The sequence below is a fragment of the Oncorhynchus mykiss genome, chromosome 2 (assembly GCF_013265735.2).
Source record: "Oncorhynchus mykiss isolate Arlee chromosome 2, USDA_OmykA_1.1, whole genome shotgun sequence".
Lineage (NCBI taxonomy): Eukaryota > Metazoa > Chordata > Actinopteri > Salmoniformes > Salmonidae > Oncorhynchus > Oncorhynchus mykiss.
Window position 1 is genome coordinate 20,842,309 of NC_048566.1, and position 20,000 is coordinate 20,862,308.

Here is a 20,000-nt window from a genome sequence, read left to right on the forward strand (position 1 = left end):
AGAGATAAAGGAGGAGAGAGATAGAGGAGGAGAGAGATAGAGGAGGAAAGAGATAGAGGAGGAGAGAGATAGAGGAGGTCCTGGTGATGGTAAAAGAGGAGGAGAGAGATAGAGGAGGGCCTGGTGAAGGTGAAAGAGGAGGAGAGAGATAGAGGAGGGCCTGGTAAAGGTGAAAGAGGAGGAGAGAGAAAGAGGAGGAGAGAGATAGAGGTGGGCCTGGTGAAGGTGAAAGAGGAGGAGAGAGATAGAGGAGGGTCTGGTGAAGGTGAAAGAGGAGGAGAGAGATAAAGGAGGAGAAAGATAGAGGAGGAGAGAGAGAGGAGGAGAGAGATAGAGGAGGAGAGAGATAAAGGAGGAGAGAGATAAAGGAGGAGAGAGATAAAGGAGGAGAGAGATAGAGGAGGAGAGAGATAGAGGAGGAAAGAGAGAGGAGGAGAGAGATAGAGGAGGTCCTGGTGATGGTAAAAGAGGAGGAGAGAGATAGAGGAGGGCCTGGTGAAGGTGAAAGAGGAGGAGAGAGATAGAGGAGGGCCTGGTGAAGGTGAAAGAGGAGGAGAGCGATAGAGGAGGGCCTGGTGAAGGTGAAAGAGGACGAGAGAGAAAGAGGAGGGCCTGGTGAAGGTGAAAGAGGAGGAGAGAGATAGAGGAGGGCCTGGTGAAGGTGAAAGAGGAGGAGAGAGATAGAGGAGGGCCTGGTGAAGGTGAAAGAGGAGGAGAGGGATAGAGGAGGGCCTGGTGATGGTGAAATAGGAGGAGAGAGATAGAGGAGGGCCTGGTGATGGTGAAAGAGGAGGAGAGAGATAGAGGAGGGCCTGGTGAAGGTGAAAGAGGAGGAGAGAGAAAGAGGAGGGTCTGGTGAAGGTGAAAGAGGAGGAGAGATAGAGGTGGGCCTGGTGAAGGTGAAATAGGAGGAGAGAGATAGAGGTGGGCCTGGTACAGGTGAAATAGGAGGAGAGAGATAGAGGAGGGCCTGGTGATGGTAAAAGAGGAGGAGAGAGATAGAGGTGGGCCTGGTGAAGGTGAAAGAGGAGGAGAGAGATAGAGGTGGGCCTGGTACAGGTGAAATAGGAGGAGAGAGATAGATGAGGGCCTGGTGATGGTAAAAGAGGAGGAGAGAGATAGAGGTGGGCCTGGTGAAGGTGAAATAGGAGGAGAGAGATAGAGGTGGGCCTGGTGATGGTGAAAGAGGAGGAGAGAGAAAGAGGTGGGCCTGGTGAAGGTGAAATAGGAGGAGACAGATAGAGGAGGGCCTGGTGATGGTGAAAGAGGAGGAGAGAGATAGAGGAGGGCCTGGTGATGGTAAAAGAGGAGGAGAGAGATAGATGAGGAGAGAGATAGAGGAGGGCCTGGTGATGGTAAAAGAGGAGGAGAGAGATAGAGGTGGGCCTGGTGAAGGTGAAAGAGGAGGAGAGAGATAGAGGAGGAGAGAGATAGAGGAGGGCCTGGTGAAGGTGAAAGAGGAGGAGAGAGATAGAGGAGGAGAGAGATAGAGGTGGGCCTGGTGAAGGTGAAAGAGGAGGAGAGAGATAGAGGAGGAGAGAGATAGAGGTGGGCCTGGTGAAGGTGAAAGAGGAGGAGAGAGATAGAGGAGGGCCTGGTGAAGGTGAAAGAGGAGGAGAGAGATAGAGGTGGGCCTGGTGAAGGTGAAAGAGGAGGAGAGCATGATATCTCCTCATCCTGTAGCCAAGTAATGATAACACTTTGTCTTTCAGTCTGCCCTTACAGCTCTGACAGAGTTCTGTCCGTCTCAACTAGCTGGACTGTGTGTTATTACTGGTCACATGGTAGAGACAGGTGTTATCTAGTTCTCACCCCCTGCTGGTTTCCATACACCACCTAAACCTCTCACCCTCCTACCAGTACAGTTTATAATCCTGGAGCTCCACACACACACACACACACACACACACACACACACACACACACACACACACACACACACACACACACACACACACACACACACACACACACACACACACAGTGGTGAGACAAACACACATTGTAGGTCCAACACCAGTGTAAAGATGAGGATGTGTGTATCTGCTCTGGGCTCCCCTGTGGTGGCTGTACAATAGATGGGAGCTCCAGAGAGATGTCGAATGGTCCCTGTACTGACCCCTTCTGGACACCTCTCCTCCCCTCTCTCTATCTCTTTATCTCTCTCCCCCTCCTTTCCTCTCTTTCTCTTTATCTCTCTCCCCCTCCTTCCCTCCTTCCCTCTCTCTATCTCTTTATCTCTCTCCCCCTCCTTCCCTCCTTCCCTCTCTCTTTCTCTTTACCTCTCTCCCCCTCCCTCCCTCCTTCCCTCCTCCCCTCCCCTCCCTCTCTCTCTCAGTGACAGCGGAGTGATTGATGTTACTCAGAAGGCCCCATCCTCCCCATCCCCCTCCCTGGGGTCCCACTATCAGATTGTGTGTGTGTGTCTGATTTTGTTTTCATTTCTGCGCGTGTGTTTTTATTCCGTATTAAAATATATATAGTTAAATCGATACAATTTCATGAATAACTGAAATATTATTATTCAAGTACAGCAGTGTGTTTCTGAAATTCCATGAAAGGATTATTTATTTATTTGATGTTGTATGTCATTGTATTGGTTCCTAATCATTATGTTATTATACATAGCATGCCTGTGATAGTATGTTGCCCAGATAAGGGCGTCTTACCCCAGCATCCTCAGATTAGCCAGAACGGAGTGTCGTTGGGTCTGGCTGTCATGGTAACCAAGGCTTAGACCTCCTCAAAGGCAGGAAGGACCCCCTTTTCCCTGGACATGACACACACACACACACACACACACACACACACACACACACACACACACACACACACACACACACACACACACACACACAGGGGAGAGGGGGGATGGTGGTAGTAGGGCCACGGCCAAATCCAGGCTGCCCAGACGACCTCTGACCCCCCCCCCCCCACTCAGTCTGTCACTGTCTCTGGACATCCATGACTGTTGGGGTCACCACCTTCTAACACACATACACACACACACACACACACACACACACACATGCAAACTTGAGAGCTCTCCATCAATAGTTTTTGAATTAGTGAAGAATGAAAGAGAGAAAGAATGAAAGAAAGGGAGATAGAGAGAGAGGGGGAATGAAAGAAAGGGAGATAGAGAGAGAGGGGGAATGAAAAAAAGGGAGATAGAGAGGGGGGGTGAGAGAGAGGGAGATAGAGAGAGAGGGGGGGAATGAAAGAAAGGGAGATAGAGAGGGGGGGGTGAGAGAGAGGGAGATAGAGAGAGGGGGGGGAATGAAAGAAAGGGAGATAGAGAGGGGGGGTGAGAGAGGGAGATAGAGAGGGGGATGAAAGAAAGGGAGATAGAGAGAGGGGGGAATGAAAGAAAGGGAGATAGAGAGAGAGGGGGAATGAAATAAAGGGAGATAGAGAGGGGGGGATGAAAGAAAGGGAGATAGAGAGAGAGGGGGAATGAAATAAAGGGAGATAGAGAGGGGGGGATGAAAGAAAGGGAGATAGAGAGGGGGGAATGAAAGAAAGGGAGATAGAGAGAGAGGGGGAATGAAATAAAGGGAGATAGAGAGGGGGGAATGAAAGAAAGGGAGATAGAGAGAGAGGGGGAATGAAATAAAGGGAGATAGAGAGGGGGGAATGAAAGAAAGGGAGATAGAGAGAGAGAGGGGGAATGAAAGAAAGGGAGAGGAAGAGGGGGGGTCACAGTTCCCTCTCCTTGGCCTTGGATGGATGCTACCTGCATCTGTAAGTGGAATTTATTGCCAATACTGCCACCATCTGGCTGACTCATGCTACTTCAGAGAAACCCATATTTCCACTGTAGTAGTGAACTCAAGCTGGTTGGTCAGCAGTAGTGCTGCACTTACTCAAATTTTCCTCTGTTGGAGGAGTGGGGGTGAGAGGGGTAGTGGTTTATGGGGATGTTGTGATGGCTCACATCTCCCGCCTCATGTGACAGCGAGATCTATAACAGAAACACAGCCCGAGTAGGTAGAACCAACAAAAGTGCCAATATAATGAAAACTGTTGAGCATGTGGATTAAATGTTTGGTAACACTTGACTTAAAGTCGACAGCAGGTATAATGCTATATCACTAGTTATAAGCATGTATGAGCCATGTCTTATTGTATGGCATATGATGGTTTAAGTCTCTAACTGGCCAGGTAGTTTGGTCTCCCGAGTGGCGCAGCAGTCTAAGGCACTGCATCTCAGTGTTAGAGTCCCTACAGACCCTGGTTTGATTCCAGGCTGTATCACAACCAGCTGTGATTGGGAGTCCCATAGGGCAGTGCACAGCGTCGTCAGGGTTAGGGTTTGGCCGGAGCAGGCCGTCATTGTAAATAAGACCTTGTTCCTAACTGACTTGCCTAGTTAAATAAAGGTTAATAAAAGTAGTGCACTGGAAAACAGCTAGATATCTCATACAGTGTGTTGACTAGACATCTTACCAAGGTAAATTATCTTAGTGTGGCAGACCATTTTTCCTTCTTCAACCTACAAAAGGCTTAAAAGAAAACAAATGATCTTAATGCATTTCCTTGGTAACCAAAATCGGCTTGAAACAAGTAAATGCATTTTCTGGGTGAGCGAGATCAACTCAAAACAAGTAATTTTCACTTAATTATCTCAATACAATACTAAAGAATCTAGGTAGAATATCATTTTTCTGCAGTGTGACTGCAGTAGTGTCAGCCAAAGGGTTGTTTTCTCTGAGCTGTGAGTGACAGTTTCCAGACACCCTGTCACTTTCCACTCATAGTCTTCCCCCTCTTCTTTCTCCTCCTCTATTTCTTAGATCTCACCCTCTCCCACTCTTTAACCTTGCGTGTCCCCCTTTCTCTTTCTGACCCTACTTCCTACTCTTCTTTTGTTTACTTCCTCTTCTCTTCTCTCTCTCTCAGGATGTGGGGAGGGGGTGGGGCATGTGTGGGGGCGTGGACAACAAGAGGGAGGGGAATGATTTTTATCTCTCCTCCGTTAATGTTCCAATGAGAGAGAGAGAGACAGAGACGCACAGAGAGAGAGAGAGAGAGAGAGAGAGAGAGAGAGAGAGAGAGAGAAAGAAGGGGACTCAGACACTCAGACAGATGTGACCAAGACAGCAGCTCTAGCAACCATGGACTTCTGCAATATGTGGGTACCAGGTGAGTGTCTGTGCCTCTCCCTGCCTTCATTAGCACGGCCCAATTAAGCTCGCCGTGTGTGTGTGTGTTTGTCTGTGTGTGTGTGTGTGTGTGTGTGTGTGTGTGTGTGTGTATCTGGGCTGAGCCAATTGATTAGCACCACTGGGTCTAACGAGCATGGCTAATTAGAGCACATCAAAGAGAGGGAGATGGATGAATGGATGGAGGGAGGAGAGGATGGAGGTGTAGATGTCTGTCGCAGGCAGAGAGAAAGGTCAGACGCGTCTCTCCAGGGTGGACAGGGACGCAGTGTGTGTGTGTTTTCTCCTATCCATCCCTTGTCATTACAACTGTTTAAACAGAGAACCTAAAGGTACACTTTAGTTATGTGTCCTACATAACAGCATTAGAAGTGGTCTTTAGCCTACATATAGAATGTCACGTTTTAATTTCAAATTAAGAGATGATAGAGAAATAGTTTCTCAAATATACATTCACAGGAAATGATTCATCAATAACATAAAAACCTATCAACAAACGACAATAGTATTACTGCATGTCATGAATAATCAGGTATAGATAACATCACAGTGAACCATTTACGGTATGTGCGTGCGTATCCATTTGATGGGAATGATTCATGCGATGAAGCACCTTGTCACTTCTCACATCGACGTGGACAGTGATGAATAGGGCTTTTTAAAATCAAACCCCCTGTACATTCCTGTGACCAGACCACGGTGACGGGATGACACATCATATTATGGCGTCCGTGTAGTACAGTATCACCGCTGGATAGAGAATGAGGTTACTCAGGTGAATAGTTGACTTGAGGGGTGAACTACAGTGTCTCAACTATGCCTTGAATTGCACACAGACAACACAGTCGATTGTCAGTATTCATTGTGAACACACCAGTCATAATGTTAGGGTTTCAGTGTGCAGTTTGTTAACTGACAGGATTATCACACAACACTACTGACCTGCCACAGATTTACAGACAGTTGTAGTCCAATGACTACATTTTTTTCATTGAATGATTTCATAGCAGTAGTGAAATATGAATGGAAAGTTTAAACGTTTCATCGGTAGACTTCATTTCCCAGACCCCCCCTTGGCGCCAGAGGGATCTCCTTAAGCAGGAAGTGAAGGTTCATTTGAGATCAGTTTCACCCAAAATACCCCTGGGAGAACACACCATAGAAACAGAATGCATAGAACATGTAATGAAAAGGCATATCATGCTGTGCACTATGCAACCGTATACAGCAGTTTACAGTACAGTTTGTGAGACTGTCCTATCTAGACATCCGTTTCTATGGCACATACATACACCTATTCATTAGGTAGTGGTAAAAGGCTTCTGAGAATAGCTTGTCTTGTTCCAACGGCAGCGAGAGGAGAGACTATAACGGCTGACACGTATCAGTAGTTATGTGTCTTACAGTGGGGCAGTTAAAATGGCAGTTTGATGTAATCACAGAGAATGTTGCCAGTGCTGCGATAGTACTATATTATGGGTCTACTGAGCCGTTCCTTATGTATCAGAGTAAAGATGTATCTAAACCACCACCAGGACACTTCACCAATGCAGTTCTGTTACTGTCACGTGATAGGTGCCCATGTTAGTATTATTACAGCACCTATTGATAGATTAGATTGACAGTATTTCTCTCTCTCTCTGTGTGTGTGTGTGTGTGTGTGTGTGTGTGTGTGTGTGTGTGTGTGTGTGTGTGTGTGTGTGTGTGTGTGTGTGTGTGTGTGTGTGTGTGTGTGTGCGTGCGTGCGTGCGTGCGTGCGTGAAAGTAGGGCGGCAGGTAGCCTAGCTGTTAAGAGCGTTGGGCCAGTAACCCAAAGGTCGCTGGTTCAAATCCGTGAGCCGACTAGGTGAAAAATTGCTCCTGTACACTACTGTGAATTGCTCCTGTACACTACTGTAAATTGCTCCTGTACACTACTGAAAATTGCTCTGGATAAGAGCATCTGCTAAATGACTAAGATGTCAGTCAGTGTGTTGTGCGACATTGACAAAGTATCAGAGTAATATTAATAGTCTCATTGACAGTAAGTGTTGGGTTTAGCACTCTGTGTTCAAGATGGTGTGAGCTAGGGGAAGTAGAGGGGGGAAGTGAGAGAGACATACATCACACCATGATACACTAGCATTACACCAGCCTACTGTATATTAACTACTACCCTCACTACATACCAATAACACTGTATATTAACTACTACCCTCACTACATACCAATAACACTGTATATACACTACTACCCTCACTACATACCACTAACACTGTATATACACTACTACCCTCACTACATACCACTAACACTATATATACACTACTACCCTCACTACATACCACTAACACTGTATATACACTACTACCCTCACTACATACCACTAACACTGTATATACACTACTACCCTCACTACATACCACTAACACTGTATATTAACTACTACCCTCACTACATACCAATAACACTGTATATACACTACTACCCTCACTACATACCACTAACACTGTATATACACTACTACCCTCACTACATACCACTAACACTGTATATACACTACTACCCTCACTACATACCAATAACACTGTATATACACTACTACCCTCACTACATACCACTAACACTGTATATACACTACTACCCTCACTACATACCACTAACACTGTATATACACTACTACCCTCACTACATACCAATAACACTGTATATACACTACTACCCTCACTACATACCACTAACACTGTATATACACTACTACCCTCACTACATACCACTAACACTGTATATACACTACTACCCTCACTACATACCACTAACACTGTATATACACTACTACCCTCACTACATACCACTAACACTGTATATACACTACTACCCTCACTACATACCAATAACACTGTATATACACTACTACCCTCACTACATACCACTAACACTGTATATACACTACTACCCTCACAACATACCAATAACACTGTATATACACTACTACCCTCACTACATACCAATAACACTGTATATACACTACTACCCTCACTACATACCACTAACACTGTATATACACTACTACCCTCACAACATACCAATAACACTGTATATACACTACTACCCTCACTACATACCAATAACACTGTATATACACTACTACCCTCACTACATACCACTAACACTATATATACACTACTACCCTCACTACATATCAATAACACTGTATATTAACTACTACCCTCACTACATACCACTAACACTGTATATACACTACTACCCTCACTACATACCACTAACACTGTATATACACTACTACCCTCACTACATACCAATAACACTGTATATACACTACTACCCTCACTACATACCACTAACACTGTATATACACTACTACCCTCACTACATACCACTAACACTGTATATAAACAACTACCCTCACTACATACCACTAACACTGTATATACACTACTACCCTCACTACATACCACAAACACTGTACATACACTACTACCCTCACTACATACCACTAACACTGTATATACACTACTACCCTCACTACATACCACAAACACTGTATATACACTACTACCCTCACTACATACCACAAACACTGTATATACACTACTACCCTCACTACATACCACAAACACTGTATATACACTACTACCCTCACTACATACCACAAACACTGTACATACACTACTACCCTCACTACATACCACTAACACTGTATATACACTCCTACCCTCACAACATACCACTAACACTGTATATACACTCCTACCCTCACAACATACCACTAACACTGTATATACACTACTACCCTCACTACATACCACTAACACTGTATATATACCACTAACACTGTACATACACTACTACCCTCACTACATACCACTAACACTGTATATACACTACTACCCTCACTACATACCACTAACACTGTATATACACTACTACCCTCACTACATACCACTAACACTGTATATATACCACTAACACTGTACATACACTACTACCCTCACTACATACCACTAACACTGTATATACACTACTACCCTCACTACATACCACTAACACTGTATATACACTACTACCCTCACTACATACCACTAACACTGTACATACACTACTACCCTCACTACATACCACTAACACTGTATATACACTCCTACCCTCACAACATACCACTAACACTGTATATACACTCCTACCCTCACAACATACCACTAACACTGTATATACACTACTACCCTCACTACATACCACTAACACTGTATATACACTACTACCCTCACTACATACCACTAACACTGTACATACACTACTACCCTCACTACATACCACTAACACTGTATATACACTCCTACCCTCACAACATACCACTAACACTGTATATACACTACTACCCTCACTACATACCAATAACACTGTATATACACTACTACCCTCACTACATACCACTAACACTGTATATACACTACTACCCTCACTACATACCACTAACACTGTACATACACTACTACCCTCACTACATACCACTAACACTGTATATATACCACTAACACTATATATACACTACTACCCTCACTACATACCACTAACACTGAATTGCTTCCTCATATCTGAGTTTTTTTGGACTAAATTAAGATATGGAGAAAACCTGTCTATTTTAGAGGGATCCTTCCTGTGGTTAGATCTGAAGTGCATGTCATTGGTGAGGAACAGCCAATGGGCTTTTCTGTCTCACCACTGCTTCCCCTAGCAGACCTGTGTTTGTAGAAAAAACTCCTGATTGTCACAAGTAATGTACTGCCCCTGCCGTCCTGTGTTCTGTGTTATCCAGCCTGGATATAGCTTGTTCAGACATCTGGGCCTCAATGGCCTCACCACTATTGGTTTTCATTGGTTTGGTTTAACTGATTCAGACCTGGGTCTCCAGGCAAGTGGACTCTCTGGCCAATCAACAACATGAATCATTCATTGAACTACTTGGGAGAAAGGAAACCCAGCAGCTCTACAGATATTGAGGCCTGGTATTGAATAGCCCTGTTGCTATTCAATCCACTACATATCACGAATAGTACCCTAAACCGCTGCGCTCCTGAGTGGCGCAGCGGTCTTAAGGCAATGCATCTCATTGCTAGAGGCGTTACTACCGACCCTGGTTCGATTCCAGGCTGTAAAACAACCCGCCATGATTGGGAGTCACATAGGAAGGTGCACAATTGGTCCAGCTTTGTTAGGGTTTGGCTGGGTAGGCCGTCATCGTAAATAACAATTTGTTCTTAACTGACTTGCCTAGTTAAATAAAATAAATAACATTTAAAAAATTACCTCATCCATAGTAATTGTTGGTAAATGTGTTCAGTGTCTCACTACTGCCCCCTATTGGTTGGTAAGTGGTCCTGCTCAGAGTATGTGAACGGAGTGGTCGGAAATTCTGCTCATAGCTGTTGGAGCGGTCACTACTTGGACCTACCAAACCAAACGATTTGAATAAAAAGTATTTTAATAAACATGAAAAGGTGAATGTGAGGAGCCCTCATAGTTTTAATAGACTACATGTCATATTAAACAGCATATAAACACTCTAGATAGGCCAGGAGCCAGACTGAGCCTAAGAAGGAACGGAAATGAATGATTTAGGCTATATTATTTAATTATTTCAAGGCTAGAGCCTACAAATAAATACCGTTGTGAAGCATTTGTGAGCGTGACACACTAGGCTGGTAGGGAGTCACTGACATTATTAAGCGCTCAACATTTAAACAACATTTCATTGTATTAAGTCATTATAGTCTATAAATTGAGCATATAGGCTGTGACTAACTTACAAATTAAACAAAAATGCCTTATTAAATCAAATCAAATGTTATTGGTCACATACACATGGTTAGCAGAGGTTATTCCGAGTGTAGCGAAATTCTTGTGAAGGACTAGAAGCGAGGCAGCCCTCTCTGTCAGCGCCATCTTTCTATCAGGCTCAGTCTACAGTGCCTTTGAATTCATTTTTAGAAGCCAGTCTGTGGCTTCTGTCTCATGTGATGGTGCCTGGAGAGCAGGTCAGTAGCAGTGAATATCCTCTCCATACTTGTAGAACCACTGGGGATGCTAAACACCCTGTTGGCCGCCCCAGGCTGGGCAGAGATGCAGAGGTTTTTTTCCATAGGTAATCCAACAGGCTTTTAGGCAAAATAACCCAATCAAAACAGAAATCTCCTTAAAAGTTGGAATATGCCGGGCCTATTGGGCCAAAATCAATTATGTCCGATTGTATAGATAGTAGAACAAAAATTATGGAAACTTTAAAAAAATGACTTTGCTACAATAGCACACTTAGTTATGTACCCACCTTTCTTTCAACATGCACACTTAGTTATGTACCCACCTTTCTTTCAACATGCACACTTAGTTATGTACCCACCTTTCTTTCAACATGCACACTTAGTTATGTACCCACCTTTCTTTCAACATGCACACTTAGTTATGTACCCACCTTTCTTTCAACATGCACACTTAGTTATGTACCCACCTTTCTTTCAACATGCACACTTAGTTATGTACCCACCTTTCTTTCAACATGCACACTTAGTTATGTACCCACCTTTCTTTCAACATGCACACTTAGTTATGTACCCACCTTTCTTTCAACATGCACACTTAGTAAGTACACCATCATGCTTTCAGGATATGTGTCTTTTCAGATTCCACAATGATTCTTTAGTTGTGGACATTACATCTCCACACTCGCTCTCTTGCTCTTGGTCCTCATCTTTGTTGTGGACATTACATCTCCACACTCGCTCTCTTGCTCTTGGTCCTCATCTTTGTTGTGGACATTACATCTCCACACTCGCTCTCTTGCTCTTGGTCCTCATCTTTGTTGTGGACATTACATCTCCACACTCGCTCTCTTGCTCTTGGTCCTCATCTTTGTTGTGGACATTACATCTCCACACTCGCTCTCTTGCTCTTGGTCCTCATCTTTGTTGTGGACATTACATCTCCACACTCGCTCTCTTGCTCTTGGTCCTCATCTTTGTTGTGGACATTACATCTCCACACTCGCTCTCTTGCTCTTGGTCCTCATCTTTGTTGTGGACATTACATCTCCACACTCGCTCTCTTGCTCTTGGTCCTCATCTTTGTTGTGGACATTACATCTCCACACTCGCTCTCTTGCTCTTGGTCCTCATCTTTGTTGTGGACATTACATCTCCACACTCGCTCTCTTGCTCTTGGTCCTCATCTTTGTTGTGGACATTACATCTCCACACTCGCTCTCTTGCTCTTGGTCCTCATCTTTGTTGTGGACATTACATCTCCACACTCGCTCTCTTGCTCTTGGTCCTCATCTTTGTTTCTGGACATTACATCTCCACACTCGCTCTCTTGCTCTTGGTCCTCATCTTTGTTGTGGACATTACATCTCCACACTCGCTCTCTTGCTCTTGGTCCTCATCTTTGTTTCTGGACATTACATCTCCACACTCGCTCTCTTGCTCTTGGTCCTCATCTTTGTTTCTGGACATTACATCTCCACACTCGCTCTCTTGCTCTTGGTCCTCATCTTTGTTTCTGGACATTACATCTCCACATTCGCTCTCTTGCTCTTGGTCCTCATCTTTGTTGTGGACATTACATCTCCACACTCGCTCTCTTGCTCTTGGTCCTCATCTTTGTTGTGGACATTACATCTCCACACTCGCTCTCTTGCTCTTGGTCCTCATCTTTGTTGTGGTCATTACATCACCACACTCCCTCTCTTCTTTGTTGTGGACATTACATCTCCACACTCGCTCTCTTGCTCTTGGTCCTCATCTTTGTTGTGGTCATTACATCACCACACTCCCTCTCTTCTTTGTTGTGGTCATTACATCACTACACTTCCTCTCTTCTTTGTTGTGGTCATTACATCACCACACTTCCTCTCTTCTTTGTTGTGATCATTACATCACCACACTCCCTCTCTTCTTTGTTGTGGACATTACATCACCACACTCCCTCTCTTCTTTGTTGTGGTCATTACATCACCACACTCCCTCTCTTCTTTGTTGTGGTCATTACATCTCCACACTCCCTCTCTTCTTTGTTGTGGTCATTACATCACCACACTCCCTCTCTTCTTTGTTGTGGTCATTACATCACCACACTTCCTCTCTTCTTTGTTGTGGTCATTACATCACTACACTCCCTCTCTTCTTTGTTGTGGTCATTACATCACCACACTCCCTCTCTTCTTTGTTGTGGTCATTACATCACCACACTCCCTCTCTTCTTTGTTGTGGTCATTACATCACCACACTTCCTCTCTTCTTTGTTGTGGTCATTACATCACCACACTCCCTCTCTTCTTTGTTGTGGTCATTACATCACCACACTCCCTCTCTTCTTTGTTGTGGTCATTACATCACCACACTCCCTCTCTTCTTTGTTGTGGTCATTACATCACCACACTCCCTCTCTTCTTTGTTGTGGTCATTACATCACCACACTCCCTCTCTTCTTTGTTGTGGTCATTACATCACCACACTCCCTCTCTTCTTTGTTGTGGTCATTACATCACCACACTTCCTCTCTTCTTTGTTGTGGTCATTACATCACCACACTCCCTCTCTTCTTTGTTGTGGTCATTACATCACCACACTCCCTCTCTTCTTTGTTTCTGGACATTACATCACCACACTCCCTCTCTTCTTTGTTGTGGTCATTACATCACCACACTCCCTCTCTTCTTTGTTGTGGTCATTACATCACCACACTCCCTCTCTTCTTTGTTTCTGGACATTACATCACCACACTTCCTCTCTTCTTTGTTGTGGTCATTACATCACCACACTCCCTCTCTTCTTTGTTGTGGTCATTACATCACTACACTCCCTCTCTTCTTTGTTGTGGTCATTACATCACCACACTCCCTCTCTTCTTTGTTGTGGTCATTACATCACTACACTTCCTCTCTTCTTTGATGTGATCATTACATCACCACACTCCCTCTCTTCTTTGTTGTGGTCATTACATCTCCACACTCCCTCTCTTCTTTGATGTGGTCATTACATCACCACACTCCCTCTCTTCTTTGTTGTGGTCATTACATCACCACACTCCCTCTCTTCTTTGTTGTGGTCATTACATCACCACACTCCCTCTCTTCTTTGTTGTGGACATTACATCACCACACTCCCTCTCTTCTTTGTTGTGGTCATTACATCTCCACACTCCCTCTCATCTTTGTTGTGGTCATTACATCACCACACTCCCTCTCTTCTTTGTTGTGGTCATTACATCACCACACTCCCTCTCTTCTTTGTTGTGGTCATTACATCACCACACTCCCTCTCTTCTTTGTTGTGGTCATTACATCACCACACTCCCTCTCTTCTTTGTTGTGATCATTACATCACCACACTCCCTCTCTTCTTTGTTGTGGTCATTACATCCCCACACTCCCTCTCTTCTTTGTTGTGGTCATTACATCTCCACACTCCCTCTCTTCTTTGATGTGGTCATTACATCACCACACTCCCTCTCTTCTTTGTTGTGGTCATTACATCACCACACTTCCTCTCTTCTTTGTTGTGGTCATTACATCACCACACTTCCTCTCTTCTTTGTTGTGGTCATTACATCACCACACTCCCTCTCTTCTTTGTTGTGGTCATTACATCACCACACTCCCTCTCTTCTTTGTTGTGGTCATTACATCACCACACTCCCTCTCTTCTTTGTTGTGGTCATTACATCACCACACTCCCTCTCTTCTTTGTTGTGGTCATTACATCACCACACTTCCTCTCTTCTTTGTTGTGGTCATTACATCACCACACTCCCTCTCTTCTTTGTTGTGGTCATTACATCACCACACTCCCTCTCTTCTTTGTTTCTGGACATTACATCACCACACTCCCTCTCTTCTTTGTTGTGGTCATTACATCACCACACTCCCTCTCTTCTTTGTTGTGGTCATTACATCACCACACTCCCTCTCTTCTTTGTTTCTGGACATTACATCACCACACTTCCTCTCTTCTTTGTTGTGGTCATTACATCACCACACTCCCTCTCTTCTTTGTTGTGGTCATTACATCACTACACTCCCTCTCTTCTTTGTTGTGGTCATTACATCACCACACTCCCTCTCTTCTTTGTTGTGGTCATTACATCACTACACTTCCTCTCTTCTTTGATGTGATCATTACATCACCACACTCCCTCTCTTCTTTGTTGTGGTCATTACATCTCCACACTCCCTCTCTTCTTTGATGTGGTCATTACATCACCACACTCCCTCTCTTCTTTGTTGTGGTCATTACATCACCACACTCCCTCTCTTCTTTGTTGTGGTCATTACATCACCACACTCCCTCTCTTCTTTGTTGTGGACATTACATCACCACACTCCCTCTCTTCTTTGTTGTGGTCATTACATCTCCACACTCCCTCTCATCTTTGTTGTGGTCATTACATCACCACACTCCCTCTCTTCTTTGTTGTGGTCATTACATCACCACACTCCCTCTCTTCTTTGTTGTGGTCATTACATCACCACACTCCCTCTCTTCTTTGTTGTGGTCATTACATCACCACACTCCCTCTCTTCTTTGTTGTGATCATTACATCACCACACTCCCTCTCTTCTTTGTTGTGGTCATTACATCCCCACACTCCCTCTCTTCTTTGTTGTGGTCATTACATCTCCACACTCCCTCTCTTCTTTGATGTGGTCATTACATCACCACACTCCCTCTCTTCTTTGTTGTGGTCATTACATCACCACACTTCCTCTCTTCTTTGTTGTGGTCATTACATCACCACACTTCCTCTCTTCTTTGTTGTGGTCATTACATCACCACACTCCCTCTCTTCTTTGTTGTGGTCATTACATCTCCACACTCCCTCTCTTCTTTGTTGTGGTCATTACATCACCACACTCCCTCTCTTCTTTGTTGTGGTCATTACATCACCACACTCCCTCTCTTCTTTGTTGTGGTCATTACATCTCCACACTCCCTCTCTTCTTTGTTGTGGTCATTACATCACCACACTCCCTCTCTTCTTTGTTGTGGTCATTACATCACCACACTTCCTCTCTTCTTTGTTGTGGTCATTACATCACTACACTCCCTCTCTTCTTTGTTGTGGTCATTACATCACCACACTCCCTCTCTTCTTTGTTGTGGTCATTACATCACCACACTCCCTCTCTTCTTTGTTGTGGTCATTACATCACCACACATCCTCTCTTCTTTGTTGTGGTCATTACATCACCACACTCCCTCTCTTCTTTGTTGTGGTCATTACATCACCACACTCCCTCTCTTCTTTGTTGTGGTCATTACATCACCACACTCCCTCTCTTCTTTGTTGTGGTCATTACATCACCACACTCCCTCTCTTCTTTGTTGTGGTCATTACATCACCACACTCCCTCTCTTCTTTGTTGTGGTCATTACATCACCACACTCCCTCTCTTCTTTGTTGTGGTCATTACATCACCACACTTCCTCTCTTCTTTGTTGTGGTCATTACATCACCACACTCCCTCTCTTCTTTGTTGTGGTCATTACATCACCACACTCCCTCTCTTCTTTGTTTCTGGACATTACATCACCACACTCCCTCTCTTCTTTGTTGTGGTCATTACATCACCACACTCCCTCTCTTCTTTGTTGTGGTCATTACATCACCACACTCCCTCTCTTCTTTGTTTCTGGACATTACATCACCACACTTCCTCTCTTCTTTGTTGTGGTCATTACATCACCACACTCCCTCTCTTCTTTGTTGTGGTCATTACATCACTACACTCCCTCTCTTCTTTGTTGTGGTCATTACATCACCACACTCCCTCTCTTCTTTGTTGTGGTCATTACATCACTACACTTCCTCTCTTCTTTGATGTGATCATTACATCACCACACTCCCTCTCTTCTTTGTTGTGGTCATTACATCTCCACACTCCCTCTCTTCTTTGATGTGGTCATTACATCACCACACTCCCTCTCTTCTTTGTTGTGGTCATTACATCACCACACTCCCTCTCTTCTTTGTTGTGGTCATTACATCACCACACTCCCTCTCTTCTTTGTTGTGGACATTACATCACCACACTCCCTCTCTTCTTTGTTGTGGTCATTACATCTCCACACTCCCTCTCTTCTTTGTTGTGGTCATTACATCACCACACTCCCTCTCTTCTTTGTTGTGGTCATTACATCACCACACTCCCTCTCTTCTTTGTTGTGGTCATTACATCACCACACTCCCTCTCTTCTTTGTTGTGGTCATTACATCACCACACTCCCTCTCTTCTTTGTTGTGATCATTACATCACCACACTCCCTCTCTTCTTTGTTGTGGTCATTACATCACCACACTCCCTCTCTTCTTTGTTGTGGTCATTACATCTCCACACTCCCTCTCTTCTTTGATGTGGTCATTACATCACCACACTCCCTCTCTTCTTTGTTGTGGTCATTACATCACCACACTTCCTCTCTTCTTTGTTGTGGTCATTACATCACCACACTTCCTCTCTTCTTTGTTGTGGTCATTACATCACCACACTCCCTCTCTTCTTTGTTGTGGTCATTACATCTCCACACTCCCTCTCTTCTTTGTTGTGGTCATTACATCACCACACTCCCTCTCTTCTTTGTTGTGGTCATTACATCACCACACTCCCTCTCTTCTTTGTTGTGGTCATTACATCTCCACACTCCCTCTCTTCTTTGTTGTGGTCATTAAATCACTACACTTCCTCTCTTCTTTGTTGTGGACATTACATCACCACACTCCCTCTCTTCTTTGTTGTGGTCATTACATCACCACACTCCCTCTCTTCTTTGTTGTGGTCATTACATCACCACACTCCCTCTCTTCTTTGTTGTGGTCATTACATCACTACACTCCCTCTCTTCTTTGTTGTGGTCATTACATCACTACACTCCCTCTCTTCTTTGTTGTGGTCATTACATCTCCACACTCCCTCTCTTCTTTGTTGTGGTCATTACATCACCACACTCCCTCTCTTCTTTGTTGTGGTCATTACATCTCCACACTTCCTCTCTTCTTTGATGTGGTCATTACATCTCCACACTTCCTCTCTTCTTTGTTGTGGTCATTACATCACCACACTCCCTCTCTTCTTTGTTGTGGTCATTACATCACCACACTCCCTCTCTTCTTTGTTGTGGTCATTACATCACCACACTCCCTCTCTTCTTTGTTGTGGTCATTACATCACCACACTCCCTCTCTTCTTTGTTGTGGTCATTACATCACCACACTCCCTCTCTTCTTTGTTGTGGTCATTACATCACCACACTTCCTCTCTTCTTTGTTGTGGTCATTACATCACCACACTCCCTCTCTTCTTTGTTGTGGTCATTACATCACCACACTCCCTCTCTTCTTTGATGTGGTCATTACATCACCACACTCCCTCTCTTCTTTGTTGTGGTCATTACATCACCACACTCCCTCTCTTCTTTGTTGTGGTCATTACATCACCACACTCCCTCTCTTCTTTGTTGTGGTCATTACATCACCACACTTCCTCTCTTCTTTGTTGTGGTCATTACATCACCACACTCCCTCTCTTCTTTGTTGTGGTCATTACATCACCACACTCCCTCTCTTCTTTGTTGTGGTCATTACATCACCACACTCCCTCTCTTCTTTGTTGTGGTCATTACATCACCACACTCCCTCTCTTCTTTGATGTGGTCATTACATCACCACACTCCCTCTCTTCTTTGTTGTGGTCATTACATCACCACACTCCCTCTCTTCTTTGTTGTGGTCATTACATCACCACACTCCCTCTCTTCTTTGTTGTGGTCATTACATCACCACACTTCCTCTCTTCTTTGTTGTGGTCATTACATCACCACACTTCCTCTCTTCTTTGTTGTGGTCATTACATCACCACACTCCCTCTCTTCGTTGTTGTGGTCATTACATCACCACACTCCCTCTCTTCTTTGTTGTGGACATTACATCACCACACTTCCTCTCTTCTTTGTTGTGGTCATTACATCACTACACTCCCTTTCTTCTTTGTTGTGGTCATTACATCACCACACTCCCTCTCTTCTTTGTTGTGGTCATTACATCACCACACTCCCTCTCTTCTTTGTTGTGGACATTACATCTCCACACTCCCTCTCTTCTTTGTTGTGGTCATTACATCACCACACTCCCTCTCTTCTTTGTTGTGGTCATTACATCACCACACTCCCTCTCTTCTTTGTTGTGGTCATTACATCACCACACTCCCTCTCTTCTTTGATGTGGTCATTACATCACTACACTCCCTCTCTTCTTTGTTGTGGTCATTACATCACCACACTCCCTCTCTTCTTTGTTGTGGTCATTACATCACCACACTCCCTCTCTTCTTTGTTGTGATCATTACATCACCACACTTCCTCTCTTCTTTGTTGTGGTCATTACATCACCACACTCCCTCTCTTCTTTGTTGTGGTCATTACATCACCACACTTCCTCTCTTCTTTGTTGTGGTCATTACATCACCACACTTCCTCTCTTCTTTGTTGTGGTCATTACATCACTACACTCCCTCTCTTCTTTGTTGTGGTCATTACATCACTACACTTCCTCTCTTCTTTGTTGTGGTCATTACATCACTACACTCCCTCTCTTCTTTGTTGTGGTCATTACATCTCCACACTCCCTCTCTTCTTTGTTGTGGTCATTACATCACCACACTCCCTCTCTTCGTTGTTGTGGTCATTACATCACCACACTCCCTCTCTTCTTTGTTGTGGTCATTACATCACCACACTCCCTCTCTTCTTTGTTGTGGTCATTACATCACCACACTTCCTCTCTTCTTTG

General features: G+C 44.3%; 1 protein-coding gene across 5 annotated transcripts in view; it reads left to right on the forward strand.

Moving 5' to 3' along the window:
* The window catches only part of pou2f2a (POU class 2 homeobox 2a), a 144,026-nt gene that overhangs the window by 101,258 nt on the left and 22,768 nt on the right, over positions 1-20,000 (forward strand). The window contains exon 1 of one of the 5 annotated variants that reach the window (XM_036941503.1): positions 5,007-5,145. The exons of 3 other annotated variants lie outside the window; for them this stretch is intronic. In XM_036941503.1, the coding sequence (XP_036797398.1) occupies positions 5,118-5,145 (28 nt within the window). In that variant the 5' untranslated portion in view covers positions 5,007-5,117. Of the gene's footprint in view, positions 1-5,006; positions 5,146-20,000 lie in introns of those variants that run through there. One more of the 5 variants, XM_036941508.1, reaches the window with a different exon arrangement.